Source organism: Trichosurus vulpecula, chromosome 3, assembly GCF_011100635.1.
Source record: "Trichosurus vulpecula isolate mTriVul1 chromosome 3, mTriVul1.pri, whole genome shotgun sequence".
Taxonomy (NCBI): domain Eukaryota; kingdom Metazoa; phylum Chordata; class Mammalia; order Diprotodontia; family Phalangeridae; genus Trichosurus; species Trichosurus vulpecula.
Window position 1 is genome coordinate 288016737 of NC_050575.1, and position 17760 is coordinate 288034496.

At 43.6% G+C, this 17760-nt stretch overlaps 1 protein-coding gene across 6 annotated transcripts in view; it reads right to left on the reverse strand.

The window, feature by feature from the left end:
* Positions 1-13342, reverse strand: part of BCL2L11 (BCL2 like 11) — a 52936-nt gene extending 39594 nt beyond the window's left edge. The window contains exons 1-3 of one of the 6 annotated variants that reach the window (XM_036750810.1): positions 13036-13294; positions 8987-9132; positions 8717-8821 (exon numbers count right to left, since the gene is read on the reverse strand). In XM_036750810.1, the coding sequence (XP_036606705.1) occupies positions 8717-8821; positions 8987-9119 (238 nt within the window). In that variant the 5' untranslated portion in view covers positions 9120-9132; positions 13036-13294. Of the gene's footprint in view, positions 1-8716; positions 9133-10277; positions 10361-13035 lie in introns of those variants that run through there. The other 5 variants (XM_036750808.1, XM_036750805.1, XM_036750809.1 and 2 more) reach the window with 5 other exon arrangements.
* Positions 13343-17760: the final 4418 nt, after the last annotated feature.

Consider the following 17760-nt stretch of genomic DNA (forward strand, 5'->3'; position numbering starts at 1 on the left):
TTAGAACACATGTGGAGCATCACATTCCATTCTCCATCACGATTAAGACAGACACTGACAAACAGCAGACCAAGTCCAGACAACAGCAAGCAAGAAAGTGCGAAGGCCAGATATCATGTCCTATGAGGAATATCTGAAGGGACTGAGAAGAGATTTAGCATGATCACTGTCCTCAGATGTATTAAAGGCTGCATGAAGAAAAGGAATTAAGGCTTACAAGAACTTCCAAAGAAGAGAAACAAGATCGATGATTAGAGATTGTTTCTATGATGATTTTTAGTATTTATCTATGCCCAACCTCTCTGGTGACCTCCAGTCTCACATCTCCAACTGCCTATTAGACAACTTGATTGGATGTCCTATAGACATCTTAAACTCAACACATCCAAAACTGAATTCATTATCTTTTCCCCCAAACCCTCCTCCCTTCCAAACTTCCCTATTACTGTCAAGGGCACCACCATCCTCACTGTAGCCAGGGCACAAACATTAGGTATCATTCTTGACTCCCAAGTCTTTCTTATTCCTCATATCCATTCAGTTGCCAAATCCTGTGATTCTGTCTTCATAACGTCTCCCATACATGCCTCCTTCTCTCCTCTGACACTACCTTCATTCTGGTATAGGCCTTTATCACCTCATGCTGGGGTTACTGCAACAGCCTTCTGGATGATCTCCTTTTCTCCACTCCAGTCCACCCTCTGAAAACATGCCAACGTTCAAATTTGACCATGTTAACCCTCCTCCTTTCAAACACTCTAACATCTCCCTATTACTTCTAGGATTAAATATAAAATTCTCTGTTTGGGTTTTAAAGCACTACAACCTGTCCCCCCTCCCACTTTTCAAGTTTTCTTATACCCTTTCCCCTCTTCCCTGCGGCCCCCCCCCCCCCCCCCCCCCCCCACCGAATAATCCAGGAACAATGGCCACTTTTCTGTTCCTGGAACACAATACTCCATCTTCCAACGGTGCATTTTCACTCTATGCCTGCAATTCTCTCCTTCCTGGCTTCCCTCAAACTTCAGCTAAAATTCCATCTTCTGAAAGAAGCCTTTCCTGATCTCCTTTAATGCTAGTCCCTTCCCCATGATATGATCTCTGCTAATCCATAGTTGTTCCCATGTTCTCTCTCCCTCGTGGTACCGTTTTTTCCTTTCTTTGCATTCTCAGCACTTAGCATAGCGCCTGGCACAGAGGAGGCGCTTCATAAATGCTTGTTGATTTGACTTAACTTGACAAATTTCTGTTCACTATAGGAAAAACATTCTAACTTGGAATAGTCCAAAAGTAGAATGGGTTGTCTTGCAAACTAATGAAGTCCTTATTACTAGAAGTCTTCAAGAGCTTCATGATCATCAAACAAAAATGCCATAAAGGGGAGGATTCCTGACTTAGGTGGGAATTTTTAGCTGAAACAACTTCTAACAGACCCTTTTAATTCTACATTTTCCCTTATGGATCAAGCAGCACATTTATCAGATTCTCTTATGGAACATAAGTGCTTTCATGGGAGGGGACTGTTTCATCTTTGTGTTTGCAGGCCTGGTGCCTGGCACATTGTAGGTGCTTAATAAATAGCTTTGACTAATTCAAAGTTTTCAAACAGAAAAAGTTATGTTATACTTTAACAAAACTCAATATACAAAAATTACTAATTGTAAAACTCATAAATTGAGAGGTAATGTTCACACTGCAAAAAAATTCTCTGCTTCATAAAATAATTTATCTTGGTCTTCCTTTAAATAGTGAACTATCCACGTATATTTAAAACCTGAATTGATTTTTACAAACACTTGACTCATAGACCTTCTTTTAGGAACACATCACTGCATAAATGCTCATGAATAATCAATATATTTTATTTCAACTTTTTTGTCTAATACTGCATATGAGTAGGTTCTCATTTACTGGTTTAACTCACTGAAAATAAGCATTTACAGAAGACTCAATGAACTTAAAGAAACAGTGCTAAATAATCTTGAAGATATCAGAGGGAAAATGACTGGACCTGTGGCTTCATTGGTAAAAGAAACTTCCTCTATCAATAACAGAATGGCACCTTCTTTGTAACTCAGGAGTCTGAGAGTGGCCTAGAGCACGCAGACCTCTCAGGGGCTTGGTCAGCATCACACAGTGAACATGAGGGTCAGGTCTCGAATCTAGACTTTCTGAGTCTCAGAAGGCAGCTCTCTGTCCATGCTGCCCTGCTCTATTTCTAAAATGCTACACTTCTATGCGAAGTATACAGGTAGATTAAGGGGAAGAAGAGCAATTTCTACAATTTTAAATTACCCTGATAGGCAGAAATGCAACTAATATTAATTGCATTTATCTGCTTATATAAAAAAGTAGGGTCACTTACGAATCACAGCAACAAATGTGCTTTCCTTTGATTTTCCTTGCTGAAAAACACTTCCCGGTAGTTAAGAATGTGATTGTAAGAGAAAAAAATTTACTATTTTCCCTCTGATTAGGACTTAGAAAAAATGAATCTGACTCTTTCAATGTCTATTGTAATGAACATTTTAAGAAAGATGAGAACTATCATAATAGAACAGGTACTATATGCCAAAGTATTTTTCAAAGCAAATTTGCCCCAGCAGCTAGTTCATAATCAATAAGATAAAAAATGATAAATGACATCTCAGATAATATGGCTAATTCTGAAAAGCTTATTTAATTTTAAAGGCTCTTGACCTACAAAAATATCCAAAGAAAAAAGGAACATGGAAAAAATACCAGAACAGACCAATTTTTAATCATTTGACTTTTTATAAATCAATCACAAAATGCACAGGATTATATTCACCAAACACCTCTTTGAAGTTCAGATGGAACAGTTCCAACTTGTACATCAGTTATACAAGAAGTAACTACCACTGGATAGTGGTTCATATTTTTTATTACATTCTACAGATGTAATTTAATTTCCATGAGTTGAGTATGGGATTCCTGTCCTCTATTCTTCATTCACAATAGTACCACTGTAGATTGTTTTATTACCTAAGCTACTGATTAGGTGGCAGAGAAGACATTTTATGCACTGGACCTTGTAAGATGTCTCAATCAGTACAAAATAAATGATATTAAGCTGTCTTGTGAGAGTATGTGTTAAGTACTAAAATTCTGTACTGTTTTTAGTTTAACTGTTCACATGCTAATTGGGGGAAAAATTCATATATGAAGGAGATAGAAATATTTTTTTGCTTGAAGTTGATGAAGATATATAAATTCAAAATTTTGCCATTAAAACAGGCATTACTTAAGAGAGCATTGGGAAAGACCAAATTCCAAACTAGTTATTTTTCAATTTCTGAACCTTACTCTTTTGCAACTTGTTTTATGGTATATTAGGAAGAGCAATTAGTAATCAGAAGATCTAGGGTTTTTGTGATGCTCAGATGTGAGAAGGTACATAAGTGCTTTGCAAATTTTAAAGCATACACAACTGTCAGTTATTATTGACAGCGGTGTGACCTCAAGAGTCACTCAGTATCTCCTCAGCCTCAGTTCCCTCAGCTCTGAAACACAGATCTCCACTGATATTTATATAATCCTTAACATTCTGCAAAGTACTTTCTGTATATCACCTCATTTAAGTTTCCTGTGACTTAGAAAGCAAAAGTATTATACTCATTTTGGCAGTAAGGAAACTGAGGCTTATCTGAGTGAAGTTATTTACCCGAAGTAATATAAATAGTAAATGTAAGAAGCAAGAGATGAAGCACGTGATCCAGATCACTGAAAATGCTGCATACCACCACCAGACAAGGTTGTTATAAGGAACCAAGAAATCATACATGTAATGCTTTTTGTTGAATATGATATAATGTGGCTAGCTTTTAAAAAGCAAATGGTTCAAGTTTCTAACCTAAGTAAAAGCAGAACTGAGATGTTTTGTTGACTAAAATAATGAATTAAGGTAAGAAACCTTTACTGCCCCTAGAATATAACAATTGCTAAAATAATTTAAAAACTGTAAAAAAAAATTGTATATGTATACCTTATGTTATGGTCAAATGATATTCAATATGAATACAGTAATGACTTTATTCTAAAGATGTATATTGCAAGGGTAAGAAAAGTAATCAAGATATATTCTTTTTAAACAAATACTAAACTATAATCAGCTCCTGACAGAAACTTACTGTATGGCTAGAAATATTCTACAAGACATATAGAGTGTATTTGATATCACTTAGAAAACTTCTTTATGGAAGGAGTCTATAGCCTCACATTTTTGTTATATTTGTACATACCTAGCTATATAAAGACTTCTTTGTGAAGAAACATGTTTGTAATAGATTATCAAAGACTTTATTGAAAGCCCTAAAAAACAGTGTCAAATAGGGAACACTGAACATAGTCCCAAAGCCTAAGAGAACACATTTTTGGATAACATTTCAGCATCCTTTAGAAGTTCCCTAAAACAGTGAAGATTATTAGCTGTGGTCTGAAAAAAGCAAGTTTGCAGGTTTAACCCTTAATAAAGGACTATAAGATCAACAATTGCTGAAAAGTAAATTTTTAACTCTAATAACTTTTATAAATAACAAAAAGTTATGTGATTCATAATTATTATTCTGATATTTAATAACTTTAGGAGACATGACATAGTACCTAGAGATCATAGAATCATGGACCTAGAGCTACAAGAAGGGAAAGAAAAGGAGTAAGTACAAATGCTCTGTGCCAGGCACTGTGATAAGAACCTCATTTGATCCTCACAATAACACTTTAACAGTAGAAGAAACTGAGGCAAACAGATGTTTCCCAGCTAGCAGGAACCTTAGCCCAACCCTCCATTTTACAAATGAGGAAATTAACAGCATCTACCTGCCAGAGTTGTTGTGTGAATCAATGAGATAACATTTGTAAAGCGTTTAGCATAGCTCCTGGCACATAGTAAGCACTATATAATTTAGAATTATTATCATCATTACTACTTATTTTACTGGTAGTCAACAGTAACAATGATACAGTGCAGAGGCAGACCTCAGAGTAAGGATGACTTTGGTTCAAGTCCTATCTCTGACATGTACTAGTTGTACGACCCTGGATAAAGTCACGTAACCTATCAGGTATCTCTCTAAATTATATAACAGCTGCACTATACATTCTCACAAAGAGCTTCCCTAACCACCAAAACTGAAGCCTGCTTTCCATTCCACTCACTCCCCAGCACCAATGTGATTTATTCACATGCTCATACCACCCCCACCACAAACTCAACTCACTACTAGAACACTGCTTTCATGCATTTTCTTTAAACCCTAACAAATTCCTTATAAGTCTATCTTCTAAACCAATTTCAACTATAATTACCACACATCAAGTTAGAAAGTAACTTAACCTTAAAGGACTACATACATAGGAGGTATTACTATTACTACATAGTAATTATATTATATAGTGTGTGTGTATATATATATAGAGTACATTACTATATTACTATTATTGAAATCTAAATAAATACCCAACAAATATCTTTTGGGATAATTACTTTGCAAGAGCACTCCTCTAATAGTTCAGATTATGATCTTGTAAATTAGATATTCATTTGTCCTTTCAAACATAATATTTCAAAGGAATTTACATATCTGGTGGTATACTACCACCTGCTAGCTCAAAAAAAAAAAAAAAGCTTGAGATTTCTGCATGTCTCTTGACCAAAGAATAGCTGAATCTTCTTACTGTTCATTTAGTAGAAAGTGACTAATTTGGTTTTTAACTGAATTCAGTTTCAACCACAAATAAAACTTGGTAGTCTTTTTCCCTATAGAGAATAAGATGGGTCTTACATTAATTAACAAGATTTAACAGCTTTAGTATGGTCTTTCAAGTAATTGTTTTTACTTAGTATACACACTTTAAACCCATTAACTTGTTTAGTACCACTGAGAGAGATGGGTGGTTTGATTGAAAAAACATTGGATATAAAGTCAATGCAGACCCTAGCTTCCAATCTCACGACTCTCATCTACATAGCTTTATGACGTTATGACAGCCTTAGCTTAACTGCCTCTGTATTGTCCTCTGTAAAGTGGACACAGCAGTATATATCTCAAAGGACTGTCTGTGAGTCTCAAACAACCTAATACATGAAAATTGCTTTGCAAACCTAAAATGCTACATTAATATCTGTGGGAGAATGTTAAGCTGGGACCATCATGTGGACATAGTTTGAAACTAAAATATTCATTTTATGTATTGTATACATATATACGTATATTATATGTATTATATGTGAGTACCTTTTCAAGATCAGTGATTTTCTAGGCATAAATAAACAAATGGTTTAGTTATTTCAACAGGCATCAAGGTATAGTGATAAAGCACTGGACGTGGGAGTCAGGAAGACCTGAATCTTGACTCAGACAGTCAGCGATGTGACCTAAAGCAATTCAATTAACCAAATGTGGCCTCAGTTTACTCTTCTGACCTCTCAGGTCCCTTCTAACTGTAAATTTATGATCCTATAAAGTTACTTCCAGTATATAAAGAAACTTCCTTTTCAAGAAAAATGTTAAGACAGCATCTTTGGCACACAGTATTAAGAACGCATTAAATTCTGTAGATATTTATGATGACAGTAAGAACATAAAGGTGGTCTCCAATTCCAAATTCAGGTTTTTCAGAAGAGCATGTGTGAAACATTTTTAGTTTCTTATTTCCTTACGAAAAAATTTCAAAATAAAAATATAGTGTTCCAAGCACCTAGTACAGTACATAGTAGGAAAGAAGGAAATAAACATTTATTAAGAGCATACTATACGCCAAGCATGTGTTAAACACTTTATAAATATTATCTCATTTGATCCTTACCCTGGGAGGTAGGTGCTGTTTTTACCCCCATTTTGCTGTTGAGAAATTGAGGCAAACAGAAGTTAAGTGACTTGCTCAGTTAAGTGTCTGATGCCTTCTTTGAATTCAGATCTTCCTGACTCCAGAACCAGTGCTCTATCCACTCTACCACTCAGCTGCCTTTTGGTAGACACTTAATAAATGCCTAATTAATTTAATTGAAGCCAAGGTACAAGACCCATGTCTTTTGGAAAAAAATGTTTTTTTAAAAGAGCTAAAACTTTAAATGTCTTAATGTAAGCTCCACATAAAATGGTCACTTTCCTGGGCAAAACCGGATAAGAATAATTCTGATACAGATTACACTTTACTATGGAAAATCCCCTGCCTTTAAAAAAATCTATCCTTTTTTAACCAGTATTTTAAATCATAAACACTTGAAGTTTCTCGTTACAAACTTAGCATTTTCTTGAAACTACCCACAAATAATGTTTTCCTCATATATACAGCAAGCAAGATTTATCTCTGACATCTATAGTTAGTATGAGTGCAAAAGTAATCTTTTACAGTTTTATGGCCCAGATTATTTATTTACTTTTATCTAATGCTGCCAAAATGTTTTGAAAAAAGATAGGTAGCTTTGATTTTCCATTGTCACACAATTGGGTATAGAAGCCCAGCTCCAGACTCCTAGTATCAAACACACTTTTGAAGACTCAATGAAAATGATCATGTAAAATAGCTTAACTGGGTATAGTAAATATCATATGTTCTCATTCAAAGTATATATTTTAACTATGCTAGATATTTTAAGTTAAATTTTTTTGTATGGCTAACAAGCTAAATTTGACCAGCAGAAGTGTTATTTGCCTTTTGTGACCTATTTGTAGTAGTAGCAACCAGTCAGTAAGCATTTATTAATTGTCTATTTTGTGCCAGATACTGTACTAAGCAATGGAAATACTAAGAAAAAAAAGTTGAAAAAAAAATCAATCCCTACTCTCAAGGAGAAGCCTAATGAGGGAGTTAACACGCAAACGACAACGTCCAAACAAAATACATACAAGATAAATTGGAGATAACTTCAGAGGGAAATTACTAAGATTAAGGAGAATTGGGACAGGCTTCTTCTAGAAGGTAGGACTTTAGCTGAAACCTGAATGAAGCTAGAGAAGTAAAGAGCAAAAGAGAGTTCCAGGCGTGGGGGCCAGTCAATGAAAATGCCTAGTCAGGAGACATGTTCAAGAAACAGGAAGGAGCACAATGAGTTTGATGAGCCATTCAACCTCTCAACCTGGCTCTCCTAGTGATGAATTAGCCCACAACTGCAAGTTATCAGCAAGGGTGAAGAAATATTATTTTCCTCTTTGTAAAAACTTAAATGGCTGTGCAGGAATCAGATCCGTCACCTGAGACTAATTATCACTGAACAAAATGAACTGAGGAACTCAAGCAAAGTCTAATTTGAATGGAAAACCAGATTAACTATTTCCATAGGATGATACAATGTTAAAAAGCAATACCTAGGCAAAATGGCTTAATGATTTTTTCAATTTTTAAATGGTAAATACCTCATCTTATTAAATATATAGTTTTATCTTAAACCAATTTGATACACACACACACACAAATGTTTACATACTTCAACTTAGGATAGATGCTCTACTACTAGCACTTTGGAGGTGCAAGAAAATGTTCACACCAGACACTAGAATCTCACCCAACCAGTTCCAGCTGATAATAAAAATTTGAGAACAAGCTTTTAAAAGATCAGTCTGATGTTAGTTTGACATGTAGTTTATTCTCACTAAAACCAGCAATATATGAGAAAAGTCATACCCAAAAGAGCGTTTTTAAATGTTACACACATCTTGTCAAAAAGAATAAAACAAGCCAAAACATGTCTTACCATGATCTTGCTTACCCATTGCACTTAGATAATGATTGAAGGCTTGACAAGGAGGGCTTGGAGTTTGTGTAGATTTGTCACAACTCATAGGTGCTGGACTCCTGTCTGTGTCAAAAGAGAAATACCCACTGGAAGATCGAGGCAGCAGTGGGGATCTTCTCACAAAGATGAAAAGTGGGGATCTGGTAGCAAACGGACTAGGGCTAGTGGGTGGTGCAAACGGTCCCTGAGGGCTGCTGGGTGAGCAGCTGTCCCCTTCACCTGAATTACCTTGATACTGTGTTTGTATAGAGGTAGGGGCCCCTGGTCTGAGTTGTTGAGGCTGAGTAGGCCTGTCTGTAGGCTGCAATTGTCCACCTTCTCTGTTGCACTCAGAATTTAGATCTGACGGTTGCTTTGCCATTTGGTCTTTTTTTCTGTAAGAAAAAAAGGTACATTTAAGATTATATTTTATAATAATACCTATTACTTTACATAAAGATTCCATAAATTAATCCAGCATAGCTAGATTCTGATTCTTCTTACTCCACCGCTCTCTTAAACTTCTGCTCATCTTCCAAGTAAAAACACTTGAGACTGCCAGAAGTTTGTGGTTACACTTCCTCCCTTTAAATAGAATGCTAATAACTTAAAACTTAATTTTAAAGCAGTAACGGCCCCAGTCATGAACACAGCAGCTGTATCTTCAAATCCATCCACGTACACCAAATACTAAGAACGGGTTTGGCTAATTAAAGGAAAAAAAAAAACACCCAACAGTAGGCTCTGATTTCCCATGGATCAGATACTGTGTTGAAATGTAGCAGTGAAGAGTAGATGCAGTGATTGTGCAGCTTCTGGCCAAGTTCCCTGTTCTAGCCCCATTGTTCTACCGAATGTGCTGATCACAGCAAGTCTGGGGAAGGTTTGGCAGCAGCCATCAGTTGTAGTAAATGCGTCACAATAGTTTGTCCATAGCAAAGTGCCTCTTCAGTTCCCTCTACTACCAACTCCACCCCCTATTCCCCCCTCCCTTCTTTTTCCTCTTCTAACTTAATGCTAACTCAACAAGTCTTCAACTCCTCCTGCAAGAAAGCCAGCCTCTCCTGCACAAGCGGACGAAGAGCTCACTTTCTTTTAAAACACCCCGGTTCCTTCAAATGTTGGGCACACACGTACGTTCACAAAGAAAAAAAAAAGCACATACAAAAAAAAAATCAACCTCAGGGAAGCTTTCTCTTTGGGCATGCTCCCTGCGGTGCGTGAGACCCAGCTACACACACACTTCCAGCCGCAAGCCAGGAGGCACCTCAATCAGCCTCACCTCGGGGGGACAAATAGGCAATATAGTAATTATTACAAACCGGTCTCTTTTAAACGCAAATTCTGTTAAGGAAAAGCCAGGAGAAAGGAAAAGATCCTCCACACACACCGCCCCCCCACCCCGGCCCGGCACCTTTGCTCCCCGGGATGTCCCCGAGTATGCGCGCGACCTCACCGCGTCCGGGCTGCAGCTCCCCCCAGAACTGAGGGTCCCCAACAAAGGTGAGCAAGAAGGAGAAACAAAAGCCTCGGAACTTACGCTCAGGGCTCTCGAATCATCCCCAGAGAAACAAAACAAGTTCTCAACTTGACACTCTCACACGCCGGAGCCAAGGGCCCACAGTCGGAGTACAGGGCCCACAGTCGGAGCTCAGGGCCCACAGTCGGAGCCCGGCTCGATGCCTCCGCCTCCTCATGAGCCGCCGCCGCCGCCGCCGTCTCCTCCTCCTCCTCCTCCTCCTCCCGCAGCCGCCGCCGCCGCCAGGGAACATCCTCCGCCTCCGCCTCCTCCCCCCACGCACTCTATAGCCAGACTGTAGAGAACCGCTGACCTCCCCCTGGCCGCCGGGCTCGCGGCGCCCGCTCTCCCCATTGGCCGAAGCGCGGTCGCTCGGTCGAGCCTCAGCCAATCCGGAGCGGGCAAGGGCGGCCCCTCGGCGGGTCAGCCTGCCAGAAGGCAAGGCGATTGTTGACAAACTTGCCTCCCGAGTGGCGCTCCGGCCGAAGAGCGGCGGCGGCGGCGGCGGCGAGGACTGCAACGAACTGCTCGCGCGCGCCCTCCCTCTCCCCTCCGCTCCCTCCCCCCCAGCCACCCTAGCCACACAGACAAACACCCGGAGCCTCCTCGGGTCACGTGCGGCCCCGGGCTGCGGCGCCAGCGCTCAGCGCCTGCCTACCCAGTATCAAGATACAGGGCTGCAGTCCCTGCGCCCCTCGTGCTTCACCAACTGTTGCGGGGGGGTGGGGGGAGAAGGGGAAGGGTATCGTGGGCTGGAGGGAGGGCAACAGTCTCGTCCAGGCCTGTGTCACCAGCAGACAAAGAGGGAATCGCGCCGACTCCAGAGAGCACGACCCTCAGCCAACAACATAAACCACACCCCAAAAACCTGAATATCTCCCTGGCATCCAGCCACCAGCCTTCAAACTAACCACCCCCCACCCCGACACACACACACACTCTCTCTCTCTCTCTCTCTCTCTCTCTCTCTCTCTCTCTCTCTCTCTCTCTCTCTCTCTCCCCACAGGAAAATCCTGCACGCCCCCCAGCTCCTCACCTCCAACCGCAGCAGCCTCGAAATCAACAAGCCCAACGACTCCCCCTCCCCCAAGGCTCCGCGAGCAGTCCGCACCAGCTCCTCCCGCCCCCGGAACAAAACAGGCCGACAGCTCAGTCACCCGAAAGACAGACCGATCGAAGCCCAAACACACGGCGGACATGCCCGCCACGGCCACCACACTTCACTGACCCACCACATTAAACCATCTTCGTCCCCGCCCAACATACCCAGCGTAGGGGACACAGCCAAAAGCGTCCATCTCCCTCAATTTCTCCAAACCACTCTGGCCCCGAACTGAGAGACACCCAGTCCAAGGTGACAATCACACGCGACAGGTAGTGGAAAAGGACCAGAGCACCTTACGTGGTAGGCGCCAGCACATGCATTCACAGAGGAGCGACACATGCAAACTGAGGTCGAAGCTGGGGATAGAAGAGCCCCAACCTGACAATCGGGGACACAATCGGCCGCGTCCCACCAAGTTCCACCCAAAGGGTCCGTTCCCGGTTTCTTGTCACTCCCACTCTCCCAGCAGCGCAGGTCTGCGCCTCCCCCGAAACTGTTTAAAGAGCCAGGTCGGTGTCTGCAGCTCCAGCTAGCCCTGCTCCCCGCCGCTTCCCAACACACAGCATGGCTGGGCGGGAACTCCCCAGTTCAGTCCACAGCGCTGCCACCCTGGGCGGAAGAACTCGCTCACCCGCTGACCATCATCCAGAGACCCCGGTCCAGGCAACACCAACCAAAAAAAAAGTGTAAGCGCCTACCCAGTATCAAGATGCAGGGCTGTACTCCCAGTCCACAGAGCCCTCCAAAAACAAGGCTTGTCCAGTATATGCCCAGCACCAATCCCGCGAGGGCTCGGGCTGCGGACACGGTCTTGAGCCGGCAGCGGCGCGACCGAAGAAAAATGGGGAGGACGACTCTTGCAAGACCTCGGAGCCGGGGCCTGGAATATCTGCAGGGCAGGAAAGACTGAAGCGGCGACTGCGGAGTGTAGCCTTCCTGGCCTGAGCAAGGGTTATCGCTGGCATCTCTCCTTAAACCTCGGCCTAAGAGCAAGAGTGCTGTCACCAACGTCACTTCAGTGCGATTGCACAGTTCCTCAAACCCTCCGGAGCATTGCCTACACACAGCCGGAGCAGAAAACCCTAAGCCACAAGGTGAACTACCTAGATGCTGACTAGGGTGACTAAAACCCCCGCCCGGTCCTGCGCCAAAAGACTCCGAGAAAGAAGACGGACCTCTCCGCCCCCCTGCTCTCGGAAAAGTGCCCAGTCTGACAACCTCCCCCCATCCGCTTCTTAATCTCCCTGCATACCCTCAAAGAAATTCAGAGCCAATAAAGTCTCCGGGACTCGACCAGAGTCTCTCCACCTCAACTCCACTCGCTCTCAGGATGCACGTATTTTAAGAGCCCGAATCCCTCAACTTTGGTAAACTTCCCCAGCAACCCAAGGGCTCAGACGAACCACCTCCCCTCGCCGAGCACCACCTCTACCCTTACCCCCAGTTCCGGGACAGCAATGATTCTCCCCGGCACGTGGGCGCCGGCGCGGGAAGGCCGAAAGGCTGGGGAGCCACTCGGACTTACGCGCATTAAGGTCTGTGTCTCCCGGGGACACGGAGAGCGCCTGCCCGCCCTCTTTTACCCACCAGCGAGCTAGACACAAGGAGGCCTTCCAGGATCTAGTCTCCTGGTCCCCTTCTGTTTTCACTCTGGTCCAGGTATTCTGGGCTTACCTTGCGCTTCTCAGTCCGAGAGTCAGAGTCAGACATTGGGGGCGAGCGGGCCGGGGAAAGGAGGGAGGTGGAGGGCGATCAGATAGATGGTGGTCGCTCTGGTTGGGAGCTCGGTGGAGTGGCGGGGATGGCAATGGGTAATAAGGGTGCGCTGCACCGGTGGCGGTGGCTACGATGCTACGGCTACCGCTGCGGCTGCTGTTGTTGCTGTGTTGGCTGCGGCGGAGGCGGCACGGAGGCTGCTGCGCTGCTGGGAACAGTCAGCTGCAACAAGGGCAGGACACCAGGCAGCAGCGAGCTAAGAAGTGAAACCTGCGCAGCGCAGCAGCTGCGCCCAGCCTGGGCGCCCCAGAACTGGCCATCCAATCACCGTGGGGTCCGCCCCCTCGTAGCCCCGCCCATCAGGGGCTGACCTCGCCCACTCCGAGCCCCGAGCAGGCAAGTCCCGACAGGTAAAGGCGGGGGTGGGGGCAGGGTGAGCCCCACCCGGTCCCTTCCCCTCTGCCGCCCCTCCCCCCAGCACAGACAAGTTCCATTCCTGTAGCTGAGGCGGCTAAGTCGAGGTCCAGTTCTCAGCGGGCGGAGCAATCCTGGTCACGGGTTCTCTGTGTTTACTAGAGTGATTCTGACTACTCCCGCGGAGATGTTTCCCCCTCCCCACAAAACCTACTCTTCCTTTCTAGCAAACCCGCTGGGAGACGCTAGGGGCGAGGACAGGGGGCGCTCTAGGACTGAGTCACGTTCTGCCCGGAGCCGGGCAGCGGGAGAGGGCATCGGCCTCCGAGGCCACAGATGTCTCTTGGCCCGCGCGCTTTTCTGGATTTCCTAGGACTTTCTCCTTGACGTTCTAGGCAAATTTCCTACAAGTTCTTGGCAAATCGTCTTGCGCGTTAGTCAGTGGACCCGTCTGCCCTTCAGAGAGCGCTGGGTCTCGAAAGTGAGGGGAGGGGGAAAGGTATAAATTACCACTAGACGGCAGTTAGGGTCGGGGCTAGTGAGCTCAGCAAAGAAGGCTGCCCATTTTTTATCGGACTCTTTGTGTCACCGACGCAAAACGAGACGTGTCTCCTAGGAATCCCGAACGACCTGTAGGTTTCTCCCTAAACTGTGCCGTTTTCCGAACATGAACGCTATTAATTAGGAGTTAAGAACAAGAGGCGCAAAGGAGAGGCAGGGAGGAAGAAGGAGGTAGACAAACTCCAGATCGTGGGTTGGAAAACCTGAATGAGGCATGGCTTGATGGAAGAAAAGTGAATAGGATTAAGGGAAAACGTGAAAAGAAACAAAGTTCACAACTGAAATTTCCAAAGAAAGCTTTGGAGATATCAAGAAAAGAAATTGCTGCCTTTCCCTGCGCTGTGCCTCCGGATTGAGAAGGGCCTGCTTTTCAATGAAGATCACAATTTAAAGGCTTAAGTCTATGGAGAGCTCTCCAGCTTTCAGATTTCCTGCTTTGTGTTTGCTGGACTCACGCAGAGTGGGTTGAGTGATCCGGGCCCTTTTTGGGCAAAGGCATGTAGTATATAGCGTGTGTCAGTTTTGTCTTTGTCCGTAGGAGTTGCTGGGGTTTGCTTTGAGAAGAACAAGGAAAAGCAGGAACATAGTTTATTATTTATGCAGGCTGAGGCTGCAAAGAGAGCATTTTGACCAGTGCTGCAGGACCCCTCCTCCTCCTCCTCCACTCCCTCTCCACCCTAGCTACCAGCCCAGCTTACCCAGGATGAGATCATCTGACTTGAGGCTGCGCTTCCACCACCTGTTCTGCCCGCGCGATTCAAGCCACGTCTCCCCCCCTCCCTCCGCTTGCGTCTTAACAAAGGGCATCAAGATAAGGGAGGGATAACGGAAAAAGCAAAGACTCATAACCTAACCAAGTCGGGGGGGGGGGGGGAAGAGGAAGGGACTAGGGAGGTAGAGAAGGAAAGGGACAGCCGTGAGAACGATACTGCTAATAATCTTAAGGTAAGAAGATATCTTCCAAAATCTAAGAAAGGTGTAGGAACGTACATGTGGAGGAATAGGGAAGTCATTTTCCGGGTTTCAAAGTCCAATTTAAAAAAAATATATTTTTACTTTGGAGACTATAACGTCATCATGACACAGCAAAATAAAAATATATACTATAGAGAATCTGGCACAAAAAACAGTAAAAGAGAAAAAGAAAATTAGTCTGAATGAGGGGAACTTTTGAAGGATTTCACTACTGTAGGAAATAGAGTAGTAAATGACTTCAGAGGCAAAGGCAAAACATTCATTGTAAAGACTCATCTCGTCTCTCCCACACATCGCTTACAAAGCTACTGGAGCCTTTACAAATGCTCCTGCCCACAGACTAACAGTGATTTGGAAGAGTGGCCAAGTATAAGACTGAATGGACGGATATGTCTTACCACTCCAGTGAAATCTCCAAAATCATTCCCCAACCGAAAGAAAAAGTTAATTGGGCAATTCTCTGTTTTGGGGGGGGCGAGGGCGGAGACACACACACGGGGTGGAGGGAGAGGAGAGAGAGAGAGAGAGAGAGAGAGAGAGAGAGAGAGAGAGAGAGAGAGAATCGAAAGGAAGAGAAGGAAAATAGGGAAGAGAGAAGACAGATGGAGACAAGAAAGGAGGAAAGAAGATAAAAGTTAAAGAAAATTAACAAAATGGGAAGAGGAAAAAAATTGTTTAAATCTAAAGACCAAAATTCTTTAAGCTAGACTTTGTAACTAGCAAACTATTTTATGTGTAGGGAAATCTTTGCTCTATTTAAGGAGATAGTTTGGAAAGCAAGAAAGGCGCGGTGAGGTAGAGAAAAAAAGCAAACCTCCAAAAAAAAAACCTAGGGTTTCTGTACTCTCCATTTAGAAGGAGACTGTGTAAAACCGCTCCCTTTGCACAGTGGTTAGGGTGGAAAGAAAAACATCACGCATTTCATTAGAAGTGGGTGTCAGAAAACCGGAAAGCTCTCTGAACAGAGGAATTGTCAGAGAAATAAACCAGGTGCACCCGGGGGGCAGGCAGCTTGTCGATGAAAGACAGTGAATAGTGACAAAGAAATGGGGGTGGGGAAGAGAAAAGAGAAGGATTGCGGAAAAACACAAATAATGCATTTTTACAATGAAATATCCTTGCTCACCTCGCTCCCCCAAATCCCACCGTTCAAACATAATCATTTGTACTTTAGAAATCTGGAGTAATTCGAATACGTATTCCACGATGATTTGGATGTAATCAACGGAAGATCTACAATTTTGGTTAACACCCCATGTTACTGATACAGTGATGGTTGCGGGCATAACTTCAGTAACTCCTGTAGAACTACTGATCCGGAGACAAAGCTTTTCCTGTGTGTCGCCTCCGAGGTGACGAAAGCCCGCAGTCCTGTCCTTTTCTCCTTCCCTGCCCCCTTTATGTTTGCTGGAATTCCAGGATTTACTAGCTTAGTTGGACTGTAATTTCTGACTGTGAAGGTTTCTTCCCTGGAAACTTTCTTTGGGAGGGCCCTTGGGTGGGAAAAATCAAAGAAAACCACTGGTTTCTTTTTTTTCTTGACCCCGGAACCTGGAAGGTCACTCAAAATGATTTTACTCAGACAAGCTCCATCTACTCCCGTTTTGTTTGTTTGGTTTGGTTGTTGAGGACATGAGAGCACATGGCAGAAAGAGTATAAGGTGGATATTTTGTCCGTTGAGTAAAAAAAAATCACAATCCTTCTGCTAGGATTTTTGAGTGCAAATATTCTTGTGTTTCAGGATCCCAACTCAATTTTGATGATCTTTTTTGATTAAATCATAATAAAAGCCGACCTCTATTCTCTAATTTGACTTCTAAAGAGACAAAGAACACTGTTCCTTTTTTTATTTCTTTATTAAACTTCCTACATATTTTTCTACTCGACAGATAAAAACGTTATATGGTAAAAATGATTTAAAATGTGTTTCTAAATACCGCCCCGCCCCCCCCCCCCCAATACCTCCATCCTTTTCAGAAGTTTGCATTGGTTGGTAGTTATGAGGACCGGTCTGGCTTTTCTCGCAGTCCTCCAGAGCATTTGCTTTGAGATCTTCTCTGAGTAAAATTCCAAAAGGTATTATCAGTCTGTCATCTCCGGGGCATTTCCTTTAAGAAGCTAAGTGGGTCTGACTCATCGAAACAGCTAACTGCCTAGGCTAGCTGGGGCAGGGGCTGGGAAGGGAGGAGAGTCCGGTGGGTTTGTTTACATTTTAGCAACTTTCCCGGAATCCCTCAGAATCTGACTTACTCTTTTCAGCGGGAGTCCCATCCATAAGGATAGAATCTCTTTGGATTTAAACCTGCAGAAGCCAGAGAGGACAGCTTATCTCCTGGCTTTGAACATCCCTCCGACCGCAGTGTGAACTCCCCAGCACAGACAAGACTGGAAGTCCTTTCCCACATAGCACTTTCCACCCCCACCCCTACCCCACTCAAACTCACTTCTCTCACTCCCTCTCGACTTTAGTCCAGACCCATCTGCAATCAGGTTCGTGCTTCTTAAAGCCTGCCTTGGCCTCCCTGACCCCGTTGATAGACAACTATGGTCTCGTGGCCACATGCTTTCATTGCCTGGCCCCAGTTTGTGCCCCTTCTTCTTCAGCAGGGGCCAAGTGATTAAGCATGGACCTAAATGGGATAGTTTTCCTGGCACACTTCAAGGGCGAGCTTCCTGATTCTGTGAAATGAACCGCCGTGGAGACTGCAAACACAACACCGAAAACAAGACGT